General features: G+C 41.9%; 1 protein-coding gene and 1 long non-coding RNA gene across 3 annotated transcripts in view; one reads left to right on the forward strand and one right to left on the reverse strand.

Annotated features, from left to right (window-relative positions):
- LOC5499885 (tripartite motif-containing protein 45) overlaps nucleotides 1–23830 on the forward strand; it is a 100224-nt gene extending 76394 nt beyond the window's left edge. The window contains exons 1-5 of one of the 2 annotated variants that reach the window (XM_048722241.1): nucleotides 16278–16367; nucleotides 18275–18459; nucleotides 18955–19843; nucleotides 20622–20864; nucleotides 23101–23830. In XM_048722241.1, the coding sequence (XP_048578198.1) occupies nucleotides 18277–18459; nucleotides 18955–19843; nucleotides 20622–20864; nucleotides 23101–23426 (1641 nt within the window). In that variant the 5' untranslated portion in view covers nucleotides 16278–16367; nucleotides 18275–18276 and the 3' untranslated portion in view covers nucleotides 23427–23830. Of the gene's footprint in view, nucleotides 1–16277; nucleotides 16368–18274; nucleotides 18460–18954; nucleotides 19844–20621; nucleotides 21204–23100 lie in introns of those variants that run through there. The other variant, XM_048722242.1, reaches the window with a different exon arrangement.
- LOC125559936 lies at nucleotides 4638–6505 on the reverse strand. Its single transcript, XR_007306605.1, has 2 exons — nucleotides 6163–6505; nucleotides 4638–5188 (listed from the first exon to the last, which is right to left on the reverse strand). It is a non-coding gene; the product is annotated as an uncharacterized LOC125559936 (long non-coding RNA).
- Nucleotides 23831–26961: the final 3131 nt, after the last annotated feature.

Here is a 26961-nt window from a genome sequence, read left to right on the forward strand (position 1 = left end):
AGAGGGATCTGATAAAATGCACTGGTTAGGTCAGTCGCAATGAGGTGATTCCATTGGGCGATTTGGCGTAATGTTGAATCGACGTTTGGCATTAACGACGGTTGAGGTTTGCTGTATCTTCCAACATCAGCAAAGGCTGTTACAAGGCGTGAACCTCCATTCGGCTTGCGGACTAGAAATGATGGATTTAGATATTCCACGGAGATGCCTACGTCTTCTGGGCGTTTAAAGACCCCCTGATTCTCCAGTTCATCAAATTTATCTTGTAACTCGAGAAGTTTTTCACGTGCATATTGGGGAAGGCGCCCTTTCCGTTGGGGGGGTTCAACAGGCCCCATGTTGACTCTGGCTTCGAAGGGGCCTACGTGGCCGTTGTAGCCTTCGATATTAGCGTCAAACACCTGGTCGTATTCATGGTGGAGGGCTTTGAACTTGGCTTTGATATCTGATGGTAGCAAACTGTCAGGATCTAGAGAAACGTTTGCTGAATGAAGGGTGTCTGTAGAAGGGAACGCACGGGCTGGGCTGGTCGTTGTGACGTTCGATGGTTCGAAAAGTTGGCGGACTTGACAGAAGTGCTCGTTACGTTTGAGTGAGCGTGGCTCCGATGTAAGGTTGGGAATACGTATTCTTCCGGCTATGCTGGTAACGATGCCAGGGGGAGGCCAGACAGCAGATGGTTTTACTCTACGAGCGCTCGGCGCGTCGGTACGAGGTTCAAGTGCATACTCGGCATCAGTGGGTGTGTCGTCCGGTAGTGTGATTTCAAGAAACTCGCCTGGCCAGACTGTTGCGTTGCGTGGTGGTGCACGGAGGACGGTTACAAGGCGTGCCGTGGTCGAGGTGAGGGTGGAGTGGTGGGCTCCATAAGTGTAGATGGTGTTGTCTCCAAGGATAATCTGCCCTTTTGCAGGTCGGACCGCAATGTCATTTTTCTCCATAAAGGGCGTGCCGGCTAACACTTCTACGTCTAGGTTTTCCACAACGAGACCTTCAAATGAGAAAGACTTATCTGCCCGGGTGAAAGAAAGGCGCGTTTCACCAACAACACGTAACTGGGATGAGCCGTCGGCCTGGCTTACGGACTGAGAGCTGGTTGTAATATTGCAACCGAGGCGTGTCGCGGTGGAGAGTCTTATCATGTTGCCTGTGGCACCGCTGTCGACGGTCATTCGTACGGTATGGTGATTGTAGAAGACGTCTAGATATGGTGACTGGCGGGTCTGTATTCTGAGGACGACCGCGTCATGGGCAGTGTGTGCAGGGGGGTCGATGGACTCAGTCGAGGGCATTTGGGCGTGTGTCTCTAACTCAGAGTCATTGTCGTCGAAGATGTCAGCGATTTGTCTTGCTTTAATCATATAGCGCCGATCGCTATCTGGGAGAAATTTGCATTCGCTTAGGAAGTGATGAGTATCCGACCGATTAGCCTGACTGCAGAGTGGGCATACCTTCGAGGAGCGGGGCTTTCTTGATGTGGTCTTGCTATTTGGTGCCGGTTTCCACTGATTGTTGTGGCTTGTGGCAGGTTTCCACTGATAAGTGTTGTTGACGGCTGAGCGAAGGATCTTTGCATCATCGGACGTGCGAATTTCCTCTAGCAGGGAGCTCAATGCCTGAGAGATTTCTGGTTTGATCGATGCGAGAGTCCTAGAACGTAGCTCTGTCCCGTACCGTTGCTTAACAAGGCGAGGTAGTGATGGGTGAATAAGCCTCAGCCAAGTCAACACTATGAGGTTTTCTAGTGTTGGGGAAAGTTCCTCTTCTTCTGTTACTTGTTCGCCATGGTGAGTTAGGTTATTGGGTTTGAGGAGGGAATCCTCGGCGAAAGCCATAAGTCTTTGAAACAGGTCTTCCGGGCGCTCGTCGGGCTCTAGATGGATGTCGACGAAATCTATGAAGTGTGCACCAGTTACTTGAAATCCAAAATGTTGTCGGATCGCCTGCCAGATAAACTCTAGAGATGTAGAGTTCTTAACTAAAGTGTTTCTTGAAATAATAGGACAGTAGTTTGCGATTTGTCCTAGCATAAGTTCTAAAAAGTTCACCTTCTGTTGGGCAGTGAGGCGTTTTGATTGCTGAACGGTTTCATCATCATCGGTATAGCCACGGAGAGGTTCGGTCTTTGTTTTCTTTTTCCATGTAGCTCCATCGGCAAGATAAGTTGAGAAATTTGTATCGAGAGACAGTGTATACATCAGGTTTTGCTTCCAGTTTTCAAAACTGGTGATAGTTTCGGTTTTAGATAGGCTCCATTGTTTTGGTGCTCTGTGAGTAGCAGCCATTTCTTCGGTAAATAAGTTGTGCTGTCACAGCGGCGTTTGCTGTTCTATTCTGTGATTTTTTTTGGCGAAAGAGACGAAGGGACGAAATCCAGCTGCCACCACGCCAGTTGAATAAGACCACAAACTAGGACACAACTTGGAAACGCTTTAATCAACAGAGAACCAAAGCCAGTATCGTAACACAGCAACAACAAGATGGCGGAGAGGTGGCAGGATTTGGTGAACGTAACATAACTAAGTACCGCTGACCGGTACTGGCGCTGTTCATCCTTTTCACCTTGCCATTGCCCATCTGGTGAAAAGGTGTCGTACGGGATTTGGAAACTCAACTGATCTTGTGTAGTTGGTGAAACAAGTTGTTTTCGAATTCCCTGCCCTCATCGTGATGAATTCTGAATGGAAACCCGAACCGAGGTATTAAATCATCATAGATCTTTTTCGCCACCGTCGGGGCCGACTTGTTTCTTGTTGGGTAGGCCTGACAGAATCTTGTTAAGTGGTCCACGAAAAACAAGATGTACACATTTCCACGGGAACTTTTCTCTAGATGGAGGAAATTAATGGCAATAATCTCCAAGGGTGCAGCTCTTCATAAACTAGTGATTTGAATTTTGATGGGAGGACCAACTGTCTTCTTGTCTTTGTTTCTCGCCAAAGTGTTCCGTCGCCATGGATATGGAGCCTACTCAGTTCCCTTAAGAGTACGTACTTCGCTGTCCCAATACTTCCGGTTCTTAGGGGATGGATGCAGTCCTCTCAGCTTGTACTCCATGACTTTCTCAATAACCGGGTCCTCTTGCTGGTGTTTTAGTATCTCATTTGGCGTCATTTTTTGGAATCGTAGTTGCGTCGTAATTGGTTCCGCGCTTACTTCGCCATACCTTGAGGTGACTGTGTTGACCCACGGACTATTGTTTTCTCGGTCTTCGCACCCAAAGACTGCATCGCTGCCATCACACTTGCTCTGTCCATTTCTTCAGTGCAACAGGTCATCAATTCTTCCGGCTCTAGTGGTAGTCTAGACAGCGTATCTGCGTCGATGTTCATCGTCCCCCGGCGGTACTTGATAGTGAAGTTATAGTCCGGTAACTCCGCTACCCACCGGTGACCTGTTGCGTTAAGCTTAGCGTGGTTAACATATAGGTCAATGGGTTGTTGTCTGTGTAGATTGTGAATGAAGGCGCATAGCAAAGGTAGTCTCGAAACTTCTCCGTAATCTTTCTCAGTATACCCATTACTTGTGCCTGCTTCAATTTGATGTACTAGACTTGAAAAGCTGAGGTGATCTTTATTGAGCCAATCTGACCAGCAATCTTAAACTCTCTTCGCATAGAAAACTGAGGCTTTGATTCAACAAATTCTTCACTGCTTCCAAAATAGCTTGTAATTTATCAACTTCCAATTCCTTCTTGTCCAGGTAATTGGTAATTGCCTGTATTACTTGTAATGGATTTCCCTTCCGGTCGCCTTTACTGATATAACTCATGACACCACACCGACTTGAAGCCAATTAGGCTTTTTTATAACTTTATTTTCTGTATTACACCGTAAAAACTTGATCCGGCTATATCAGGGGAAATCGTCGTGCGCGTGTTTGATCGTTCGATTCCTGTACGATTATGCGGGGCTTAGCACTGTTTTGCTCTAGTTTTATCAGGTTACAGAGTTAATTAATATATAGATTTAGGCAGTGCCTAAAAGCGGAGCATGCATGACTTTTTTTCAGCATAAACTTGTGTAGAATCCCCCTTTCCTGCACTTTCATTATGCATCATGTTCCTCCCCCCACAAAAACGGCACAATATGTTAAACATATAAAGATTGCATGTTCTATAAATACTGCAATTATTATTAAAAGGTGTCTTCCTAGGGAATAAAAGTATTTATTGACATTACTAAGGATATCATTAACTAAACTATACTTGATAGACAACTGATACAGCAAAATTAGCAAAATAAATTTATGCTTTGATTAAGGGAGGTCATATTTATTTTAAAACGAAGATCAATTATAAAAGTTCCTCACAAAAAACTGGGTGCTATTTTATTCTCTTCAAAATAAACAAATACATATCAAATTGCTATACATCAAGTATATCAGCAAATCACACTACCATAGTGGATTTGAGGTAAAAGTACTCATTCACTGCCTGTACTGTCCCAATTCCTTTTACTTCTTTAAATTACTTTACTTAACTTGCAAAGATAGGGCTTTATCATTTTCTTATTCTTGTGTAAGTTTTAAAGTAAGCAATTCAAATATTAGAAAAATATCTTCAACCTTCTCTCTTCTGCTTTAAAATGTAACTTTGCTAAGGGTGAATTAAAAGCACTCCAACATATTTAAAAAACTTCTGAGTACATTATTTTATTATACAGTTAAGAACCACATATAAAAACCTAGAATAAACAGTCTGTTAACCTTAAATTATCAAATTATAATCCTTATTATAAAGCATCTATTTTGCCTATATTTGAAATAGGTTGAAATAGGAAAATTGATTTCTAAATAATTTTATATATGATCTTAAGGGATCATATAGGAGACCTGTTTTTGTTTTTTATGATTAACTTACTACCTCAATTACTTTACAATGAGTCATTAAAATAGCAAGAGACTATTTATAATATTCTAAATTTAACTAACCACACATTATACAAGAACCTGAAAGGCTAACTTGGAAAATAAAACTAGTTTTTTTTTACTTTTATAACTCTGTTTCATTTTTTAGAACAATTTTTCCATTAAAATATTATCTTATTTTTTGTTACTTTATATGTGTTTATTTTTGGTGACCTACATTAAATACTAATGCCTTATATGTACATCCTGCCCTGGGTCATGCCTCTTAGCCAGCAGCTTGTGTCTCAGCTTGATTTCAGAATCTCTGGCTGAGATTAACCTAAAGAAGTTAGGAGAAAAGCATTTAAGAAAAAACTGGTAATTTCCTTACGATACAAATATTATACCACAAAAACCTAATTCATAAAACCTAAAACTAAAAATAGAATACTAATATTATACCACAAAAACCTAATTCAAAAAACCTAAAACTAAAAATAGTCCCAACTTAAATTTTCTAAATGATACCCATTACAGAAAATGAACATATAAACTTTGCTGTCTCATAAAGCTCTATGATCTGATGAGCCAGAGGTTAAAAGAGCTTTTATAGGAGAAGCTGCAGAGGGAAAAAACATTGCTTTTGAGCAAATTGCTCCTTTGCAAAAAAGCTGTCTTGGCTTTCTATGAAATTTGAATTTTACTTTTGGACCACATTATATTTTGACATGAGAAAAAAAAGTTTTTTTGAGGTTTGTAAGAAAACATTGAGGTACCCAGGGTTACGGAAAATATTGTAGGTGGTATAAAAACAAGGCTTATTTTTTTAGGTAATAAAAGACCCTCAAGGTCCTAATATGTATGTGCACCTTTTTTAAAATCAAAACAGAATTCTAGAACAGTTGATTTAAATTTCAAGTGTTTATCAAATATATGTTGTTTTTCACAAATTACTAATACTTAGGGTTTTAGGAGACCAGCTCTCAATTTCTTAAAGGTTTTAGGAAACCAGTTCTCTATTTCTTTCTCCAAAGAAAGCTGGAGTTTACCCAGGTAATTCATTTAAGCCTGAAATCGGATGAAATGCAGCAAATGTGGAAAAAAAATTCAACGATGAAAAAGGTGTTCAAAGTTTGAAATCAAAACAACTCCGAAAGATCGTTCCGCTAAGTACTTTAATACAATACGCTAACTTACCTACGTCTGCCAGTGCAAAGACAAATACATAGGAGCACTTGTCGCAGAAGGTGTCAAAAAAATTAGCTTGTTTTTTCTTTCTTTATCTTGTGGCTTACTCTTGATATTTCAGCTGACCTTGACTCGAGCACAAGACTTGACTCTTCAAAACTTTCAACCATGCTTTTATACAGTCTTTTACGCACAATTAGACAAGTTTATATCGGTGGTTAGCATTCCCACGAATGATTTTTTTCAAGCACTTATTTTTCGACAATACTTGGCTTTTCTGCAGTCAGTTTTCGTGTGTTTTTGAGAGAGGCAAAACTACTCATCCGCCATATTGTTTTGCGCGCTCTGGAGGCCTGTGCCTAGGCAGATCGCGGCTGGCTGGATGGATGGCAGCTTGTGACAATGACGTCATTGACCACAAAAACTGAGTCGCCTAGTTATAGACCATTTCTATACCTATGGGGCTCCGCGCCATATCTAATAAGTACTGTTCGCTACACTCCCCCCTTAAATTGTGCGGGTGGGGCAATTTACTTAACAAAACTTTCTCAGCTAACATGTAGTACGCAGCTTGTCGCAGGTTGTAGTCCCGAGTTCGCCTATGCTGTCGTCAGCTAGTCGCCAGCTTCTTTTGGGAGTAGCAGCACCAGTTTCTGGACTGGTCTCTGGAGGTAGTTTGTCTCATCCAGGGATGAGTCGCCAACAGCCACCTTGACGGGGCGCACCAGGCCATCGCGGCTTGTGAACGCCTCGACTACTCGAGCTAGGCACCAATCGTTGCAATGAAGGCTCTCTACATTGACAACGACGATATCGCCGACCTTAAGGTTTCTACCAGGACGAGTCGACTTCTGGTGTGTTGAGAGGGAGAACAGGAACTCCTTCCTCCATCTGTTCCAGAACTCTGTCGTAAGGTAGAGGTAGGTAGGTAGAGGTCCTCAAGCTTAGAGTCGCCGGGCGGTGGAAGGACGACTGACGATTTCATCGTCAGGATATGGTTTGGCATCAGCGGCTCGCAGCTGTCCGAGTCTGCCTAGAGGGGACAACTATTTACGATCGCCTCAGCTTCTACTAGGAGGGTTCTCAGCGACTCATCATCAAGTTGAGTTCCTTGATTATATAGCAGGGAGTCGAGTACGTTTCGGACTGTGCGGATCTGGCGCTCCCAGGGACGTTAAACTTGAAGTCCAACCAGTCGCAGTTCTCCTTTCGTAGCTCGGATCCAACTCGCTGGTTTTCCATCTCGGAGAGAGCGCTCTGCAGTTCTGCAGTCTTGGCGCCAACAAAGTTTGTACCACGGTCTGATCTTAGTTGTCGCATGGGTCCTCGGCGTCCAACGAAGCGGCGATAGGCGTTCAGGAATGAGCTTGTGTCTAAGGAGCTCGCTGTCTCGATGTACACGGCCCGCAAAGGCATGCAGGTAAACAACACCCCATATCGTTTGACCTCTCGACGCCCCTCCTTGCGGCAGGTAGGTTGGCTCTGCATATACGACCACCAACTCGCATTAAGCCTTTGGCGTCGCTGAATGGATCCAGCCTATGAAGGGAGCTTGCGTCTTCTTTTCTGCTCGTCGTTGCGTGCACGGAGACCCTCTTGGTTTCGGGATCGTCGGCTTGAGGTGCGAGGTCGATTTCTAGCTTTCCGTGATCGCTTCGAAGGGCTAGTTCGACCACTTTGTTTTCTCTAGCAGCTGGTCAGCGGGTAGTCCACGTGAGGCGAAGTCTGCCGGATTAGACTTAGTGTCGACATACCTCCACTGCTCAGGGGCAGATGAGATGCGATTAGCTACGAAGACGTGGAAGCGTCGGGCGTTGTTAAAGATGTACCACAAAACGACTTTGCTGTCTGTACAGAATACTTCCTCCATTTCCGGGTATCCCAGCTCCTTTTGCAGGAACGCGCTGACCTTGCCAGAGACGAGGGCGGCGGTTAACTCTAAGCGGGGTATTGTTATCGGTTTCAGTGGCGTTACTCTTGACTTTGCCATCGCCAGGGAAACATGGATTCGGTCTCCATCATCTATCAGCCTAAGATAGGAGCACTGTCCGTAACCGTGAGTGCTCGCGTCTGAGAAGTTGTGCAGCTTTACGGTCTTTATAACTCCAAAGTTCTCGGGCTTGAAGCATCTGGGTATCTTAAGGCTTGCGGGGAGGTGACGATCTTTGCGCCACTTCTCCCACTTAGGTCTCAAGCCCTCGGGTAGCTCGTCGTCCCAACCTTTACCGGACCGACACAGCTCTTGCAGTAGGGAATATCCAACTAGAACGTAGGGTGCGAGGACTCCTAACGGGTCGAAAACAGAGCTCACAGTAGAAAAAATGCCTCGTCTTGTCTCTGGTCGGGAAGATACTTCCATCTTGAACCCCAAGGTGTCGGACTCGACGCACGTGCACCTTGAACCCGCCTTTCTTGCAGAGGGCTTTCGTGTTGCTGATAAGGTCCACAGCTTCGCTTGGCGATGATACAGACTTCAGATCGTCATCGACATAGAAGTCGTTCAGCACGAAGCTGGCTGCCTCGCTACCGTGATCTTTCGCAAAGTATATTGCGGTGGTCTTAAGTGCCATGTTGGCACAACTGGGTGACGACGTGGCGCCGAATAAATGGACTGTCATTCTGTACTCGACGGGATCGCTATCGAAGTCGTTGTCCTTCCATCACAGGAAACGCAGAAAGGTGCGGTGCTCGGAGTTCACGAAGACCTGGAAAAACATCTTCTCGATATCACACATCCTTTCGAAATCGGCATAACACTCCAAGTAGATTATTCGTCAGGTCGGGTCCGGAGAGGAGGTGGCGATTCAAGGACTCCCCCTTGTAGCTGGCACTGCAGTCGAAGACAACCCGTATCTTTGGCTTGTTGGGATTGTAGACGCCGTGGTGGGGGAGGTACCAGACCTTGCCAATCGCCAGTCTTCCTTGGGGACTTGTTCTGCGTATCCCTTATCTAGAAGCAGTTGTTCCCTACAACTAGCAGGTGTTCCCTATGAGGATTGCGTCACTTTTTAACGGTAGGAGATCACCTGCTATGCATTCGAGGTGCGGCCAACTTCGCGCTGATTCTAGGGTGGGGATATGGTCTCATTGAGCGGGGATACCGTCCCTCGTGTAGGCCTTCGTCAGATGAATGGCCAGCTTTTCGTTGAAGCCCCGCACCACTAGACCGCTGATCTTGTGGCTGTTTATGGTTTGCGTCGCTAGCATGGTCGAAAGTTCGAGGTTCACTTCCGGCCCTGAGACATGAAGCCTATCAAGGACGGAATGCTTAATGAAGCAGGCATCAGATTGCTTGTCTAGAAGGACGTACACCACGATCTCGTTGCTGGGGTTGGGGTGAGAATTCATCATAATCGGGTTGCACGCGGTTCGCGCTTCCGTTCGAACGAAGTGACAAAACTCTGAGAATGGCGGGTAGGTGCCGCGAGAGAAGGAACCATCGAGCAAGGTCTCGTCTACATGGCCTCTTTCCTCATCAGTCGTAAGCCACCTTCGACCACTCTACTCCAGCGATTTATTAGGTACCCGGGGATCTTCTGAACCAGCCTCTTGTTCTCTTCTGGGTCGTTGAGCACGTTCAGAAATTGTGAGGCTGACATGGCTGGCTCGCTTGTTCTAGGAAGTCTGAAAACTCCCGTAGGCTGACGCCGTCGTTCGCCTGCACTCTTGGCCACTCGTGTAATCTATGTCGATATGGGCCGGCCAGAAATTACGGATTGCCATAGCGGCGAGTGAGTACTTCCTTTGCTCGATCGCTGGACGATGGTGTACATTGCGTTATAAAACCCGAAGTCGCTTCCTTAGCTTCGCCGGCCGTATATCTTCCGAGTACAAACGTTCCTCCGCGTTACTAGACTGACGCTCTACAATGTTCTCAAAAGCCCTTAAACACCTCGGTAACTCTAATTGGTTCCCCCTAAAGATCTTTGGCTCGGAAAGAGGGAGCCTGTGGCGCGAGTTTCGCTCTGCGAGGAGGTTAGCTAAACGTGTTATCGGATCAGTGTTCTCTGCGGGAGGGACAGTACTGCCCGATAGAGGTACACGAGAATCGGTTTGTGATAGAGGTAGAAGGGGTCTTTTTGAATTATGGGGAACCCTTGGCTAGGATTTAACTTGATTTGCGAGGTGATCGGAATTCAGGTTGGATAAATCAAGCGTTTTTGTACTGCCGGAAATGGAACAAAGCTGTTCCTCTAAATAATCATGTAAGCGGTCGGCGGCCTTCCCCGTAATCGGCTCGGGATTCTGTGCTTCGCTTTCGGCTTTCTCCATAGCCTGTAGTTCGACTCTTGTCTGCTAACTCTTTGAGTATTTCGATTTGTTTGAGTTCTTTCGTTTTCCCCCATTTAAACATCGAGAAATTTAAGTTCAATGTCTAATCTAGCTGCTTTAGCGGGGATATATGCTCGGTAATTTAGAGACCCATTGCAGGTGCGCGTCTCGATGTGCGGCTTGCCCTTGATCGGTGGGACCCGGCAATGCTCTGTGCCTTGCGAGACGACATTTCGATGGCCACAAGTTTTTAGTGTAATGGATTTCCCTTCCGGTCGCCTTCACTGGTACAACACATGACACGACACCGACTTGAAGCCAATTTGCCTTTTCTATAACTTTATTGTCTGTATTACACCGTACAAACTTGATCCGGCTATATCAGGGGAAATCGTCGTGCGCGTGTTTGATCGTTTGATTCGTGTACGATATGCGGGGCTTAGCACTGCCTGGCTCTAATTTTATCAGGTTCAGAGTTAATTATTATCTAATAAGTACTGTTCGCTACATTACTGCTAATTTTCCCTTCTTTTCAGGTTTTTAGATGGTCAATTCGTTACACAGTTCAGTTAATTTCTCTTCGTTCAAAGAGCACAGTTTAAGTTTCACCGTGATTTCTATTTCTTTTGCCATAACGCTTCTTACTCACCTAAATCACGCTCGTGGTCGCCAATATGTAACACCCGCGATTCCTTGTGTTATTCCAGTTATTTATTTAATAATCCAACTCACAAAAGTCTACTTTTTCCGATCTAGAAACTCACATGGGAAAATCGCCCCACAATGCATTTCAAACAGGTCGATCCAGGGGCGCGCGGCCGAAACCGCAACAGGTGGCCCCTTCACATATTGTTTAAACTAACGTATTTTGAAGTCAAATAGAGTGGGCTATAGCTATAAAATATCAAGACATGAAATTAGAACATTTTTTATCAAGATCAACAACACTACAAAGACAACACAATTCTCTAGTTGTTTATTGAAATTGTCCCATAAAAATCAATACTGTCCAACACTGTCTCACATTGGCCGTTTGTCATTTGGAATGGCCATTTGTCAAGCGCTAGTGGCAAATGGCCAAATGGTAATATAATGCAGTAGGATGTGGCTTTCAGGGGGAGGGATGGTCCTATAAATCAATAACATTACAGTTTTTCTAGCACTGCAAGTATCTGATAGCACGGAGATCAATACATAAAAGTCATTTAGCACTGCAAGTATCTGATAGCACGGAGATCAATACATAAAAGTCATTTAGCACTGCATGTTTCTGGGCTAAGGGACAAAGCTATGGCAACAGTTATGAAAATTAAGAGGGAGGGGTGGTCCACGGATGTCCTTTTCAACCGTGCTGTTTCGAGATGCGAAATTCACAACCACAAATATTATTGATGCATGCGTTGCCTCGTTTTTTTAAGAATGCCTTTTTCTTCAAACCGTCTATACACTGTCTATATGCACAAGCAGTCACTTCTTTGTCAGTTGTCTAGGTGCGATAGCTTGTAAAAGTGCCTGGAGCAGTATAAAGGTTTGAAAGGTAATACTAAACAACCTATTTCAATCGTGCTGTTTCGACGTGCGAACAAAACAACAACAAATAATATTGATGTGTTACCTCGTTTTGTTTTACCTCGTTTTTTTTTAAGAATGTCATTTTGTGCAAACCTTCTATGTGAAAATTTTTGAAATGACAAGTGAAAATGATATTGTTGTGTTGCCTCGTTTTTTAAGAATGTCCTTTTGAACCATGCTGTTTCGCGATTCAAACGACACAACATATAACATATTAAGGCGCTGCTTCGTTTGTATTTTTTTTTCAAACCGTCCTTATGTACTAATGGAAATCGTAGTTTGGTAGAAAAAAAGAAAAAAAAGGCCCTTCGAATAAGGCAATAATGGTAACACGATAGTTTGGATCATAAATATTTCCCGGTATAGGTGTGACGGCTCGTAAACATGCCTAGAACAATAACTAGGAAATACTAATAAGTCGCGGCCAACAAAACTGCGGAAACTACCTAAATGGCGGAAAGCCCCAGTCCTAAGTATTCAAATACTTTTTAAAAACATTTTTGTTAGCAAGTATTCTAGTATGTTTCACATTCATGGTGTATGAGCTTATCAGCGAGAAATCCGTCAATTCTATTAGACTTATTTTTGTTAGCAAGTATTCTAGTATGTTTCACATTCATGGTGTATAAGCTTATCAGCGAGAAATCCGTCAATTCTATTAGACTTATTCGGGTTAAAAAGTGTCAAACAAGTTCGTTAATATTGCTAACTCTATTCCAGGAAACAACTGGCCACCTCAGCTCCTACGGTTACTCAGTTACTCAGATACTTCCCTCTGCCGGCAAAACACGCCGAGCATTTCCCTGTCCCTGTATAGGTGCTCGTGCGTGGGACAGTAAACTGGGAAATACTGATAGGTCAAGGCGAACAAAAAGGTGGAAATAACCGAAATGACGGAAACCGAAAATAATGTTTTCGGCAAGGGCTTTTTTTATTTTTATTTACATTGAAACTTGCATACACCAGCAAGAAATACGTAAATCCTTATAGAGGCTTTTTCGTGTGAAAAAGTCATTTAGATTTTAAATTTTTAAATGGTGCTTTAATTTATCCCAGGGCCACCTACTTCTACATAGCAGGTTCTTAGCCCAAACACATTATGTGTGACAGAGGCCAGAATGTATGCGTAGGAGATGAATCCTAGGTTTGAAGACTTCGGCCGCGAATAATTAATCAGCGGTAAGAACCTTTGGGAGCGGCCGCAAAGACCGCCGGGTCCCCAAATCGTCGTACGACCAGGCTGAGAAAATCGACCAGAAGAAAGTTACGCCTGAAAGTTTACTGAAACAATTGAATAACTTCTAAAATCAGGGAGAGCACCAGGTAAAATAAAGTTCTCGTTGAAACAGTGGCAATAGATCTAGGGGGAAAGTTTTTATATGCAAAAATAGCATAATTAAGCTACATTTTCATCTTGTTTGCATGTTCTCTTCCTTGCTAGAATAGGCCTCTAATTTTTGCTAGTTTTAGATAATGGAGTGTTGGGAGATCCTCGGATGCGGCTTAGTATACTTAAAAATACCTTGCCTCGGGGGATAGAAATTCAAGTCTTTTGGAAAGATGAAACCAGTGGCGATGCCATACTTGCCTTTTGATCGGTATAAGTTGGTGTGGCGTATTTAATTGGACAATTGCTGGCTGTAACAGATGACTCCAAAATGACTGTCTCTATTCCAGTTGAGTTTAGAAAATATAAGTATAAGTATGTATCATTATTCTACAGACCTACAGATTACTGTGTCTAGCACTCCAAGCAAGAAATTGGACTATGACTAATAGTGCAAATGCAATAAAAGGTATAGCTCCATTGTTAACAGGACATGGCCATGACTAATGTAAGCCCAAAAACCTGTAGCAGTGGTCAGTGTGGTTAAACATAGAAAGTCAGTCGTTATTGTCTATTAGAGACATTGGATAGAATTATTAGCTGAGAACATTTAGTCAATACTGTATAACCTCATGGTAAATATAAAGGAAATATCTTATCCCTGTCAAATGTTTAATTTTCTTATAAATGTTACCTTGTCTCATTATTATCATTTCCATTTGAGACTATAAAAAGCAGTCTGCGCAGCAGTCGAGTAGGCCGAAGGCCTACGAGACGGAACCAGTGGGCGATGCCGTACTTGCCAAAACGAAGCCTTTTGATTGGTAACGAAGCCTTTTGATTGGGCATGCTGTAGTAAATTAAAATTATAATTAGCTACGAGCATTAACTCAATACTGTAAAATGCTCATGGTAAATAAAAAGTTTATATATGAGGAATAACTGTCCCTTGAAATATCCAATTTTCTTACAAATGTTACATTGTGTCATTATTATTATTTCATTAAAAAGAAAATAAAAAGAAGTCTGCGCAGCAGTCGAGTAGGCCGAAGGCCTACGAGACGGAAGCAGTGGGCGATGCCGTACTTGCCAAAACGAAGCATTTTGATTGGTATCATTGGGCATCCATTTGCCACAAAGCCCTATGCCTTGGTCATGGTACTTGCAGTGCTATGTGTCTGCTATATGTATGGTGGACCACCCCTCCCCCTTGCTTTTTGCCATATCCACCATTTCCACCATATCCACCATTTGCCACATAACCCTATGCCTTGGCCATGGTACTTGCAGTGTTGACTGTCTGCTATGTATGATGGACCACCCCTCCCCCTTACTTTTCACCAAATCCACCATATCCACCATTTGCCACATAGCTCTATGATTTGGTCATGGTACTTGCATGCAGTGTTGATTGTCTGCTTTATGTATGGTGGACCACCTCTCCCCCTTACTTTTCACCATATCCACCATTCCCATCATATCCACCATTTGGCACATACTCCTATCCCTTGGCCATGCTACTTGCAGTGTTGACTGTCTGCTATATGTATGGTGAACCAGCCTCACCATATCCACGATTGTATTAGCCCTATTCCTAAAGCCTTGGTTCTTCTAATTCTGAATAGACAGTATATATGCTAAGTATGAGTCGATAGGACCATCCCTCCCCTTAAGTTCTACGCTGCAGTGTTATATTACCATTTGGCCATTGCCACTAGTGCTTGAAAAATGGCCATTTTGAAATGGCCAATGGCCAATGTGAGACAGTGTTGGACAACCCTCTACAGAAGTTAGTTTTCACTCAGATAACTTTAATAGATAAAGCAATTTAGTTAAATACCTTTAGTTCATTCTTTTATATTCAGATCACGTCAAGATTAGGGGGGTGAATAGGGGTATGTAAATCCGCCGATCCGCTACATTTTTTGGAGCAAATCCGTGGATCCGCATAATTTGTTTAGATCCGCATGGTTTCACAAAACAATAGCATCGATTGAAATTTATTTAAAATCCGAAATTCGACCGTCGAAGCAGTCAAAATCCGAAATCCGCGCCCGAATTGTGAACAGATCCTTGATCTGCCGTACTCCCCAAATCCGCCAATCCGCTAGAATAATAATAAAAATCCGTAATCCGTGAGCATTTCGGGGCCGAATCCGCCAATCCGCGAACCGATTCACCCCCCCCCCCCCCCGATTAGGTATTGAAGCTGTCTCTAACTGAATAAAGTAGTCAGCTTGTTTCTATGTCCCTCTTTATACGCTACGGGTCTACACGTGTTGCAAATGAATAAACACAACGAAATGTGGCGTAATTAATCCAAGTGAGCACGACTTTCCACAATAACTTGATAGAAAGTAAAGCTATGGAAAATTTGCAGCAATGAAATCGCCAATTAGGCCTTGATTCTGCACAAATACATAAATCGTATATGTGAAATTCTGAATTCCGATGCAATGATTTGCGATGACGTCACAGAATTGTATACTTCGCGTCAGGAAAAGGCTTCGGTAAGATCATATTGATCATCAATGCAGATTTCTCGGGACGACGAAAAAAATAGTTGCATTTTATGACTGGGCTACCATACCCTGGTTCCAGAGCCTCGAACGTCTCTCTGTCTAGTGGCCAGCCACTGAATAGAGACGTTCGAGGTTTTGGAACCAGGGTAGGGCTACCACAGGTATCCCAGTAAAAAAGTTGTTGTGTGTTCGTGATGGGTGGGGGGGGGGGGGGGTTTAGACATGCCAAAAAAAGGTTTGTCCTTGTTGAATTCGTTTGTCCTTAGAAATTCTTCACTAACGCAGGTGGGAAGCCTGTGCTGTGACAACGCTAAGTTTGATTGAATGTTCCTCCCGTTGCATTGTTTGTACAACTTCGTCAACGGCTACTGAGCTCAATAATCGAATCTAGGAGGAAAAGAAAAATATTGCACATTATCTGAGGCGAGAGAATTTTTTGCGATCAGAGACACCGCTGTTTGCTTCTGTTTTGTTTGGTTCCGTATGTGACTGCTGAGCTCGCCTTGCGTGACAGGGGGCGGTCTGAGTGACTGCGTGAGGGACTAGGGTCTAGACTCCTTTGCGTCTTTCCCGAAGGGTTGATCAGACGCTTCCATTGTAAATTGAGATTCGTCTGAGAAGATTTCGACTAGAAACAGGTATTTATATCGCCTATTTCCACCCTATTTTGGCTATATTACCTATTTTATTATTGTATGGGGTCTAAAAGTGGATCGATTCATTTGTCTTCAGCTGATAACTCTTGAGAGGTGAAATGAATCACTTTCGATTCGACTCGAAAAGTTTCCGAGTAAAAAAATCTATATTAAATGTACCTTTTGTTCCAAACGTTGTGTTTAGTATATTGGCAGTCTATATTTGAATTATTATGTGTTGTCTTATTCGTTGTTGTTGTTACAATGCTGTACATCAAAGGTCGGTACAGCTAGATATGCTCACTCTAGCTGAATCGTTTACCTTATAACACTTTTTTTTCGCGTCAATTTAAACAGCCTCTGTCACGTGCCATTTTATCATCCTAGCAAAGTACCAAAGTGTGAAGAAGCATCCATTTCCATCGGCTGATTTGGAGAAGCCTATATGTGATATTTTCGATTTAAAAAAAAAATTAAAAATTTGCGAAAATAAAGCATAGCTGTCAACTCTCCCGCATTAGGCGGATGTCACAAGATTTTGAACCTAATAACATTAATTTTTGTGTGAATGTTCATACATTCTGAATCCACTGTATTCACTCGCATTGGCGTTGGTTTTTTCCACATATTTACTGTATCTCACCCGATTTTACAAGATTTCTGTGCAAGTTTGATTGACAGCTATGATAAAATGATATGGCCTTTGGGTGAAATATTTGTCGTTTTATAAGCTTTTTGCAAACACCTTGACTGTGACAATTCTGAACTGTATTTACAGGTTTTTGTGGAACTAAATTTAGCCCACGCATGTCTTTGTTACAGTTTTGATGAATGAAGCACATTCTAAATCACTTGCTTTACTTGAGTTTATTGTCTCAAAATGGCAAGATTGCAAAAATAAAGTGACTTTTTATGAAAATAGCGAAAATAAAGTGTCGCCCAATAACAACATTTTAAAATCGTGAAATTTTGACGTCGCCAATAAGGTGTAATAAGGGTTTAGTTTCAATTAAAGATTGTTTATTTTCGTTGTTCTCTGGTGGACAGGTACAGTGATTTCTGATTTTTTTAAATTGTTATTTTTTTGGGTTTGCCACTCAAAAAAGTCACATGATCTTTTAGCACAAGTCGCCTATTCACGAAACAGTCAAAAATTAAACAAGAAAGCTATGAAAATAGTTGAGTTTGCTTGATGGTGGATGGATGGGGTGCTAAATTAAAGTAGTGTTACAGATTCTCTAGCCTTCAAAAGTGTAATTCCCATATTGGTCACTGGGAAGAGGTAAATTGGCCAAATTGCCATTGACTTATCTTCAAACTTCTAGCTGTTTTACTGCTCATCCAATAGCTAAGTCCAAATATCTGTTGTTTGGAGTCGTTCATGAGTTTTAGGAAGCAACTGAAGGTAAAGTGATCACAATTAAAATTTGGCAATGTAACAATAATATCATTGATAAGCTGGGTTATTTTTCATAGTAAGTAAATAAGTAAGTATATATACTGTATGTCCAACTTTGCATATTCATATTTGTGTTGTCATTTTCCCTTTCCAATTTGTTTGATCATGCAAAGCTTCCAAACATAACGCCGGAATTTATAACAAAATAAACAAATATATAACACAGTTTATTCAGCAGACACAAGATTAATCCCTAATTTCTTGAATTATTGTGCATGTTTAGGGATTGCAAACTCCACATGAGAAATGCAAATTTTAAAGTGTTTGTAATGCAGATATTTCTGCATTATTTTTGAGAATTAAAAGGAAATGACCAGAAGGGGCGTGGCTGTGCCCCCAATATTTTCTCAATGTTTCTGTATCGTGCCCCCCCCCAATCTTAGGTGGCCTGCTATGCCTCTCGTAGAAAAGGAATAATAAATTTGCTTATGCTTTACTTGTTGTTTTTTAGAAATGACATCCGCCAGCAGGCGCCTCGAGGATGAGGTGACGTGCTCTATATGTATAGAGCACTTCAACGATCCTAGAGTGCTCCCTTGCTTCCACTCATTTTGTCGGCACTGCCTGGAAGAGCTGGCAGTGCACTCTGAAGGGAGAGGAAAACTTGTGTGCCCCCTCTGTAAGGCGGAATTCCAGGTAATCTGTCATACAGAAATTCATCCATTACTTAATGAACCCTGGCACAACTGTGTGACAAATGTTTTGCTGTAACAAAGAAATGGATTCAAACGACAAGTGCATTTCGAAAGAGAAAAGCGGAATTGAATTCTTCTCACAAGAAATTACTTTGAGTATTGAATTATTAAAAGATAAGGATCCCCAAGCTAATGTTGTATTTTGCATGTTTCCTTCATAGTTACTGTGGATATATGGGCGTTACAAAAAAAATTGGGACAAAAAATTATAATAAAATACCTTCAAACTTTTCTTACCTGTTTTTGGACTTGTCATTCACATCCCTGTGAAGTTTCAATTCATTTGGGGCAATATCGAGCAATTGTAGTTCAACTATATTTACAGTAACTATGAATAAAACACGTAAAATACAACATTAGCTCGGGGAACCTATGCCCTTCCCTGAAACCATATGCAAACTCCGTTATAACTCTATTTTACTGATTATTGTTCTAGATTTCCCCAGCAGATGTTCCGAGTTTGAAGGTGAATTTCATGATCAACAGTATTATCTCTGTTCTATTGTTGACATCTGAAGACTCCAAGAAGAAACCAGCTTGTGAATCGTGTGATAGTGGTGAGCCTGCCCAAGGGAGATGTAACGAGTGCGATCACTTTGTCTGTGAGCAGTGCATCTCGACTCATAAGAGATTTCGACCAGTGCAACACCACACTATCCTCAGTTTTGATGAGATCAAAAGCGGAAAGTTACTTGCAATGAGCAAGGCTTCCTTCTGTACCAAACATAAGGGTAAAAAGCTGAAACTGTTTTGCGAATCTTGTAAGGAAGTAATTTGCCGAGATTGCACCGTTGTTGATCATAAAAATCATGATTACCTTTTCACAAGTGATGTAATCGCTCGAGAGAAAGAAGAAATATTGGGAAGAGCAAAAAAAGTTGCATCAAAACTCACCGACATTGAACAGGCGATGGCATTGGTAGAAGAGGCTCAACAACATCTCGAGGAAAATAAACGTGCGACCAGAAGGGATCTGGATGCGTTCATTGATAAGCAGATAGGGGCTCTTGAGAAGATGCGATCAGATCTTAGAGGGGAGATCGAGTCAGCTTGTCAGAAGCAAGAGAAGCAGCTGACTGCCCAGAGAGAGAATCTATCCATGAGACTTGCAAGTGCTCGTAGCAGTTTGGAGTTTGCTGAGAGAATGTGCAGAGATGCAAATGATGTGGATGTCTTGTCCATCAGGAATGAAGTGCTATCCCAGCTATCGAGTCTAGCAGAGAAACCCGTGGATCAGCCTTGTATGGAGGGTGGAGTTCGTCTTGTAGTGGATGAGGAGTATTGGGATTCTTTGTCAAAGAAGATCTCAGTTGAAAAGCGTACAGGTAAATTCTCTAATACAGTTGTGTCCTGATTATAAATAACTGTAATCCTCTGCTATCAAACCTCACAAAGAAAATTTATTTCCACGTTGACTGCTTTTTTCAACCCCAGTAATTCGATGCCTTATCTCGTGGTAATGTAAAAAGTAATTTTTGTTCTTCCATTCATGTAGCTTTTCTAAGTCTGTATACCCCGTATGTATTATTCCTATTTATTATGTTATGGGCAGCGACCGAAGGGATCAAAGCCGCAGTTCTAATCTAAATATAATTGAGCACGAGTAGAATACATAAAAGCATACCATAAATCACAAGTCTTTGTTTATAATATTTCTTGATAAAAAGCAATTCAGTTGTAGATCTTTTGCTGAATGGTAGTTCTACAAGCAAAAGGTGGTTACGGGTTAGGTTTATTCGTAAGAATAATGGTGATCAAGTCCAGCGTCGGTGACATTTCGATGATTGTCCTAGATATACATTTTTTTCAGGAGGGGATTTCGATCCTTTCTGTAATTGACAGAGCTATGCCTTTTACAAAAATTCAATCTTGATGATAGAACTTTGGGCCCAGAATACTCTAGGAATCTTGAATATGAGGCAGGAGTTTGAGCGACCACACAACAACATGCAGCGACAATCTGTACTAAACTTTTGGGTAACACACAATGGAATTATTGGACAGACATTATTTGTTTGAGACATGATGAGGATAAGAAATTTTGCCTTCTTGATAAAAAGAGTATTGGTTACTTATCTGGTGATGGTGTAACTCCGTTTGTAGGTCTTGAGCAGTCCGCCATCCTCAGCGGCAAAGGTCCAAAGTACCTCCGAGATCTCTTGGGATTCCTGCAGCCCGTGCAGCAAAGTCCCGAGAGTCGCTGGGTCAGATGTTTCTCAGCAAAGAGAGATGGCTGGGCTGCCAGGACCTTCCATGAAAAATGCGACGGCAAAGCGCCGAACATCGTACTCGTAAGCGTTGGAGGAAGATACGTGTTTGGTGGCTACTCTGACGTAGCGTGGACAAGTGAGTACACTAATGAATACGAGAAGGGTCGTATCAGGGTGAGGGTCGAAATGTCTGATCATGTTTGTAAATTATTGTTTGTAAACTATTTTTTGTTCATTACCATGAACTTTAAACTTAAGACTTGCAGTACGTTTTCCTAAGCCACCTTCCACCCAATATGTATTAAGTCATATGATAAAAGGATTGGATAGACAAATATAGATATAGTTTGTTAGCAGCTACCATGGTATTACATGAGGTGAGCTCGTTAATTTTGCTGTTTGGTGCAGGAAAATGTTTTTACATAATTACAAGATTTTTCCTTGGACAACCCTTAAAGTAGGTGTTACTAAAATCGAGAAATTAAACAGAAACTTGGATGTCTTAGCGCAATTACATTCCAACTACTTCTGTTATTTATTTCGTGTTACATCGCAATACTGTAACTCAGATTCTTCCGAAAGCAGTTTCGTGTCTGCATCGCAATACTGTAATTCAGATTTTCCCCGAGGGAGTTTCGTGTCTACATCGCAACTTTAGATTCTTCCGAAAGCAGTTTCGTGTCTACATCGCAATACTGTAATTCAGATTCTTCCGAAAGCAGTTTTATGTCTACATCGCAATACTGTAACTCAGATTCTTCCGAAAGCAGTTTTATGTCTACATCGCAATACTGTAACTCAGATTCTTCCGAAAGCAGTTTTATGTCTGAGTATCCAGAGTGAAGCCGGCAGAAGGAAGATCTTAGGACCCAAGTTTATTTATCTTTCCATAATCTTTCTAATAATCGTTTCATAATTTATCGTGTTTGGGGACAAACACAAGTTTGACAAGGGAGGTATGTTATAGGACGGTTTGTTATATTGTTTAGGTTATATGTTATTGTCGTCTAGTATTTCATGTTCCTATCTTGAAGTTTTATTTATCTTTTAAGGATAATTTAGATTTTGTTTACAATTGATGGTTTCCTAAGTCTAGATTTTAGCACGCCCGTGGACCCTCCGCATCGATGACCTTTTGGTGCGTCTAAATCCAGGGAGTGTACAGTTTCTTAATGTGGCGAAATCTCCGGTTTCTTTTTGTTTTGGAAATTTTGTTTGAACAGTTAAATTCTTTCTAAATTGTATGCCACCGCCCTCACCCCTTGGTTTAGACATCTATACTTGTATCGTTATTTCAATTAGGCGAAACTGTTGTAGACACGCGCTCTTTCAGCATGCGCAGTTAAGTTTTAAAAGTTGCTTAATCATTAGTGTTATTTTAGAGTTACCTTGACTTCATAGATTATTCTGTAAATACGCAGGGACGAGAAACCAACTCTGTGATTTCCCACGCCCTCACGCTTTTGTCTGATTGGTTCGTTTTGCCAAATTCTCTCCGTTTCCTCTTGAATTGTTTTACATTCAAGATTGTTTTACATATTTCCTTTCATGTGGGACCACTACATGGATATCTGTCTGGTCCAAGGGTATAAATATAGCGAGCCTAATTCTGTACTTATGCTGCTGCTGTGGCCAAACATTTGGAAAGCATTGAAAAACGCCAGCCTTGCCTTCGTCTTCATCTCCGTCTAAAGGATCCCGGCTTGTGCCCCTAACATTAATTCATACAATGGGAAATAATTTTGATTATTTTTGCTTTTATTCTTATGTCAATTAATAGAATTTCGAATATTATTTTTTACCGTTGTTTTGACTGAAAATACAACTTTAAGCTCCATTGAAGGGTTGTGGGTAAGGGATCAATTGTATCTTTTTCCCATCGGCAATTCAATCACCATCCTTAGATGTATTTCACGGTAAAATAGCTTGGCATTCACTCATCAGAGGAGATACTAGTTATTATATAAAATGTGGTAGGACTGTATTTCTATTCCTTTTGATCAACTTTTTGCAAACACGGCATCTAATAAATCTCCATGAAATCTCTAATAAGCCCCTGGCGATTATTTCTTTTTGTCTTGACAAAATCTGCTCGATTAGAGGGAGGGGCTTGTTTCAAAACCTTTTTTTCATGTTCTGACACTAGGCATTTCGGCCCCTATAAAAGGTGTTAAAAATTAGTGCTTATTACTCGTACAAAAATAGATAAATCTAGCAAGAGTCAATTGTTCCTTTTGGAAAGATGTTTCTTCGGGGTTAGGGGTGAAGACTCAATTTCCTTGAATTTAAATAATACGAGTTCGGCACGGTTTTTGCTGTTTTTATTCTAGTTTTTATTATAAAATAACGCATTTGTTTTATTTTCTTCAAAGTGAGTGGCCTAGGATACCAGTCCTCCAGCATTTCATTCTTGTTCACGCTGTGTAACAAGAATGGCTACCGCCCTGAAAAGTTGCCATTGAGGGACCCGCTAGATGAATATGCCATTTGGGACGACACACGTTACGGTCCGGTGTTTGGTAGTTTTGGTGACCTGTTTATCGTTGACAACGCGGGGGGTAATGAAGGGTCCTATACGTGGTCACAAACGTACGCTCGTCCCCAGGGCGCCCCATCTGATGGCGAGTGTGACGTCTTTGCTGGCAAATACAGATTCACACCCGACGAAATGGAGGTATTTCACGAGGTGGTGGACTGAATACAGCTCTGAGCGTCTGTAAAATGACAATAGACATGAAGACGTGTAAACATTTGTTAGTTGGTACTGTGTCATGAGAATAATGTATTTTGAATAAGGCTTCACCATCTTGTGATGTGACCCGCGGTGCATCTTGGGTAGCATGTAAATCACAAAATATCACATGCTGTGAAAACCCCGCTAGCGAGGGTTACGGCACACTTTACTTTAGTCCAACCTTATTTAAAAACGTGTACATCTCGAGTTTATATATATCCGAATTTTAAAACACAAATGCAAATAGTAAATTTTAATAATTATTCCTATAAGCTGTTAGAAACAATATGTTGTTTGGTCTAGATAACCACGTACAAGTTGTGTGTGTGTTTTTTACTTCTTTTTTAAAAATTAAGAACGATGCCTAACCCGTGTGTCTTTGCGTAGAGGGAAGGGGAAGGGACTCCGATATTAGCAAGGTACAAGGCGAGGAAGTGCAATCAGAATTTATTAGATGGCTCCTGGGGGTAAATAAATATTGAAGCTCAAATGCGTGCCTGGTGGAGGCTGGTTGACTCCCTTTGCGAACTCAAGCAAAATGCAGAGCGTTGCAATATTGGGGGTTCTAAGAAATTCAGACCGTACGAAACTTTCTAATGTAGCGATGCACGACTCTTTATGACGCGGAAAAAAAGAATTTTAAAAACACAATTAAATATATTTAAGGTATGGTAAACCACACCCGACGCAGAAATACCAGTAAATCTTATAAGACAGAGTCTGACATATATAGAACAACAAGTTAAATGAAATTAATAACTATGAATAGAAAGACCCTCGACATAAAACCAAATTGAGAACATTAAGGAAATTTAAGAGCGTTCACATTATCTCTCCCAAGTTAAAATCGCAGAATTGCGTTCACAAAGTTTATGCCCAGTGCACACTAGCGACATATCGACGTTACGACATGGGCGCGCGCACTCTTATCTTCGACATAACGACATAAGATTAAAAAAATATGTTTTTTCTTTTATGTCCTGATGTCCATGTTGTTATGACGGGCTAAACATAGTGCGCGCGCCAATGTCGTTATGTTGCTAGTGTGCATTATTAAGCAACCACAAACTAGCTATCAAAACAGGACGACACAAAACCCCTGAACGAAAAACGTGCCCAATATGCTTGGTCAAAGTCGAGGCCGAGAAACAACACTGATCAAATGCCCGGCATATAATAAATAAAGGAACGAATAAATTAATGGGTTTTTAAATTCGCAACAAAACACATTTGAAAGCGATTGCTCAGTTTGAACCAGGAGAGCGCGACAAAAGAAATAGCCCAATTTTTTTGGGAAGCAACAAAAATAAGGGAAAGTGCGTTGTAATTAGATCTATAATGACATCGCTACAAAGTAAGATGATGAAAAACATCAGGGATAGGAGAACGACTTGAATACCTGCTGTCTTTTTTTAATATGAATGTATTCGGCAAAATGCGTGAATCAAAGATGAAAAGGTGCCAAATAAAATTATTGAATTGGATGAGCATGAGGGGGGGGGGGTCTGTTCGCTTCTATCGTGTTCGATATGTGACAGCTGAGCTCGCGCGCCTTGCTTGACAGGAGGCGGAACAGAAAACCAGATTTGGCGTGTGATGAAAAACGAGAAACAAATGAGACATTTCTTGGAAAAGTAGATTGAACACCAGTTCGGGCAACAAAACAAAACTTTAAAGAGTAGCAGTATTTGAAACATGACTAGCTTGAATTGTAAAGACCGCCCCACGGCACACTTGTCAATTTGCAATGCAACGGTGTTTTCGCGTTTTCTGTAAGCGTATATAAATTCGTGGATGAATAAAGTTGCATATCTGTACCCTGTTGTTGTGGTGGAGTGGCCTCTCTATAAAATTATACCACTTGTGAGGGTGGTTGTTGTGGTGGAGTGGCCTCTCTATAAAATTATACCACTTGTGAGGCTGGTTGTTGTGGTGGAGTGGCCTCTCTATAAAATTATACCACGTGTGAGGGTGGTTGTTGTGGTGGAGTGGCCTCTCTATAAAATTATACCACTTGTGAGGGTGGTTGTTGTGGTGGAGTGGCCTCTCTATAAAATTATACCACTTGTGAGGGTGGTTGTTGTGGTGGAGTGGCCTCTCTATAAAATTATACCACTTGTGAGGGTGGTTGTTGTGGTGGAGTGGCCTCTCTATAAAATTATACCACTTGTGAGGGTGGTTGTTGTGGTGGAGTGGCCTCTCTATAAAATTATACCACTTGTGAGGGTGGTTGTTGTGGTGGAGTGGCCTCTCTATAAAATTATACCACTTGTGAGGGTGGTTGTTGTGGTGGAGTGGCCTCTATAAAATTATACCACTTGTGAGGGTGGTTGTTGTGGTGGAGTGGCCTCTCTATAAAATTATACCACTTGTGAGGGTGGTTGTTGTGGTGGAGTGGCCTCTCTATAAAATTATACCACTTGTGAGGGTGGTTGTTGTGGTGGAGTGGCCTCTCTATAAAATTATACCACTTGTGAGGGTGGTTGTTGTGGTGGAGTAGCCTCTCTATAAAATTATACCACTTGTGAGGCTGGTTGTTGTGGTGGAGTGGCCTCTCTATAAAATTATACCACTTGTGAGGGTGGTTGTTGTGGTGGAGTGGCCTCTCTATAAAATTATACCACTTGTGAGGGTGGTTGTTGTGGTGGAGTGGCCTCTCTATAAAATTATACCACTTGTGAGGGTGGATGTTGTGGTGGAGTGGCCTCTCTATAAAATTATACCACTTGTGAGGGTGGTTGTTGTGGTGGAGTGGCCTCTCTATAAAATTATACCACTTGTGAGGGTGGTTGTTGTGGTGGAGTAGCCTCTCTATAAAATTATACCACTTGTGAGGGTGGTTGTTGTGGTGGAGTGGCCTCTCTATAAAATTATACCACTTGTGAGGGTGGTTGTTGTGGTGGAGTAGCCTCTCTATAAAATTATACCACTTGTGAGGGTGGTTGTTGTGGTGGAGTGGCCTCTCTATAAAATTATACCACTTGTGAGGGTGGTTGTTGTGGTGGAGTAGCCTCTCTATAAAATTATACCACTTGTGAGGGTGGTTGTTGTGGTGGAGTGGCCTCTCTATAAAATTATACCACTTGTGAGGGTGGTTGTTGTGGTGGAGTGGCCTCTCTATAAAATTATACCACTTGTGAGGGTGGTTGTTGTGGTGGAGTGGCCTCTCTATAAAATTATACCACTTGTGAGGGTGGTTGTTGTGGTGGAGTGGCCTCTCTATAAAATTATACCACTTGTGAGGGTGGTTGTTGTGGTGGAGTAGCCTCTCTATAAAATTATACCACTTGTGAGGGTGGTTGTTGTGGTGGAGTAGCCTCTCTATAAAATTATACCACTTGTGAGGGTGGTTGTTGTGGTGGAGTGGCCTCTCTATAAAATTATACCACTTGTGAGGGTGGTTGTTGTGGTGGAGTGGCCTCTCTATAAAATTATACCACTTGTGAGGGTGGTTGTTGTGGTGGAGTGGCCTCTCTATAAAATTATACCACTTGTGAGG

This window comes from Nematostella vectensis, chromosome 14 (assembly GCF_932526225.1).
Source record: "Nematostella vectensis chromosome 14, jaNemVect1.1, whole genome shotgun sequence".
NCBI classification, from domain to species: domain Eukaryota; kingdom Metazoa; phylum Cnidaria; class Anthozoa; order Actiniaria; family Edwardsiidae; genus Nematostella; species Nematostella vectensis.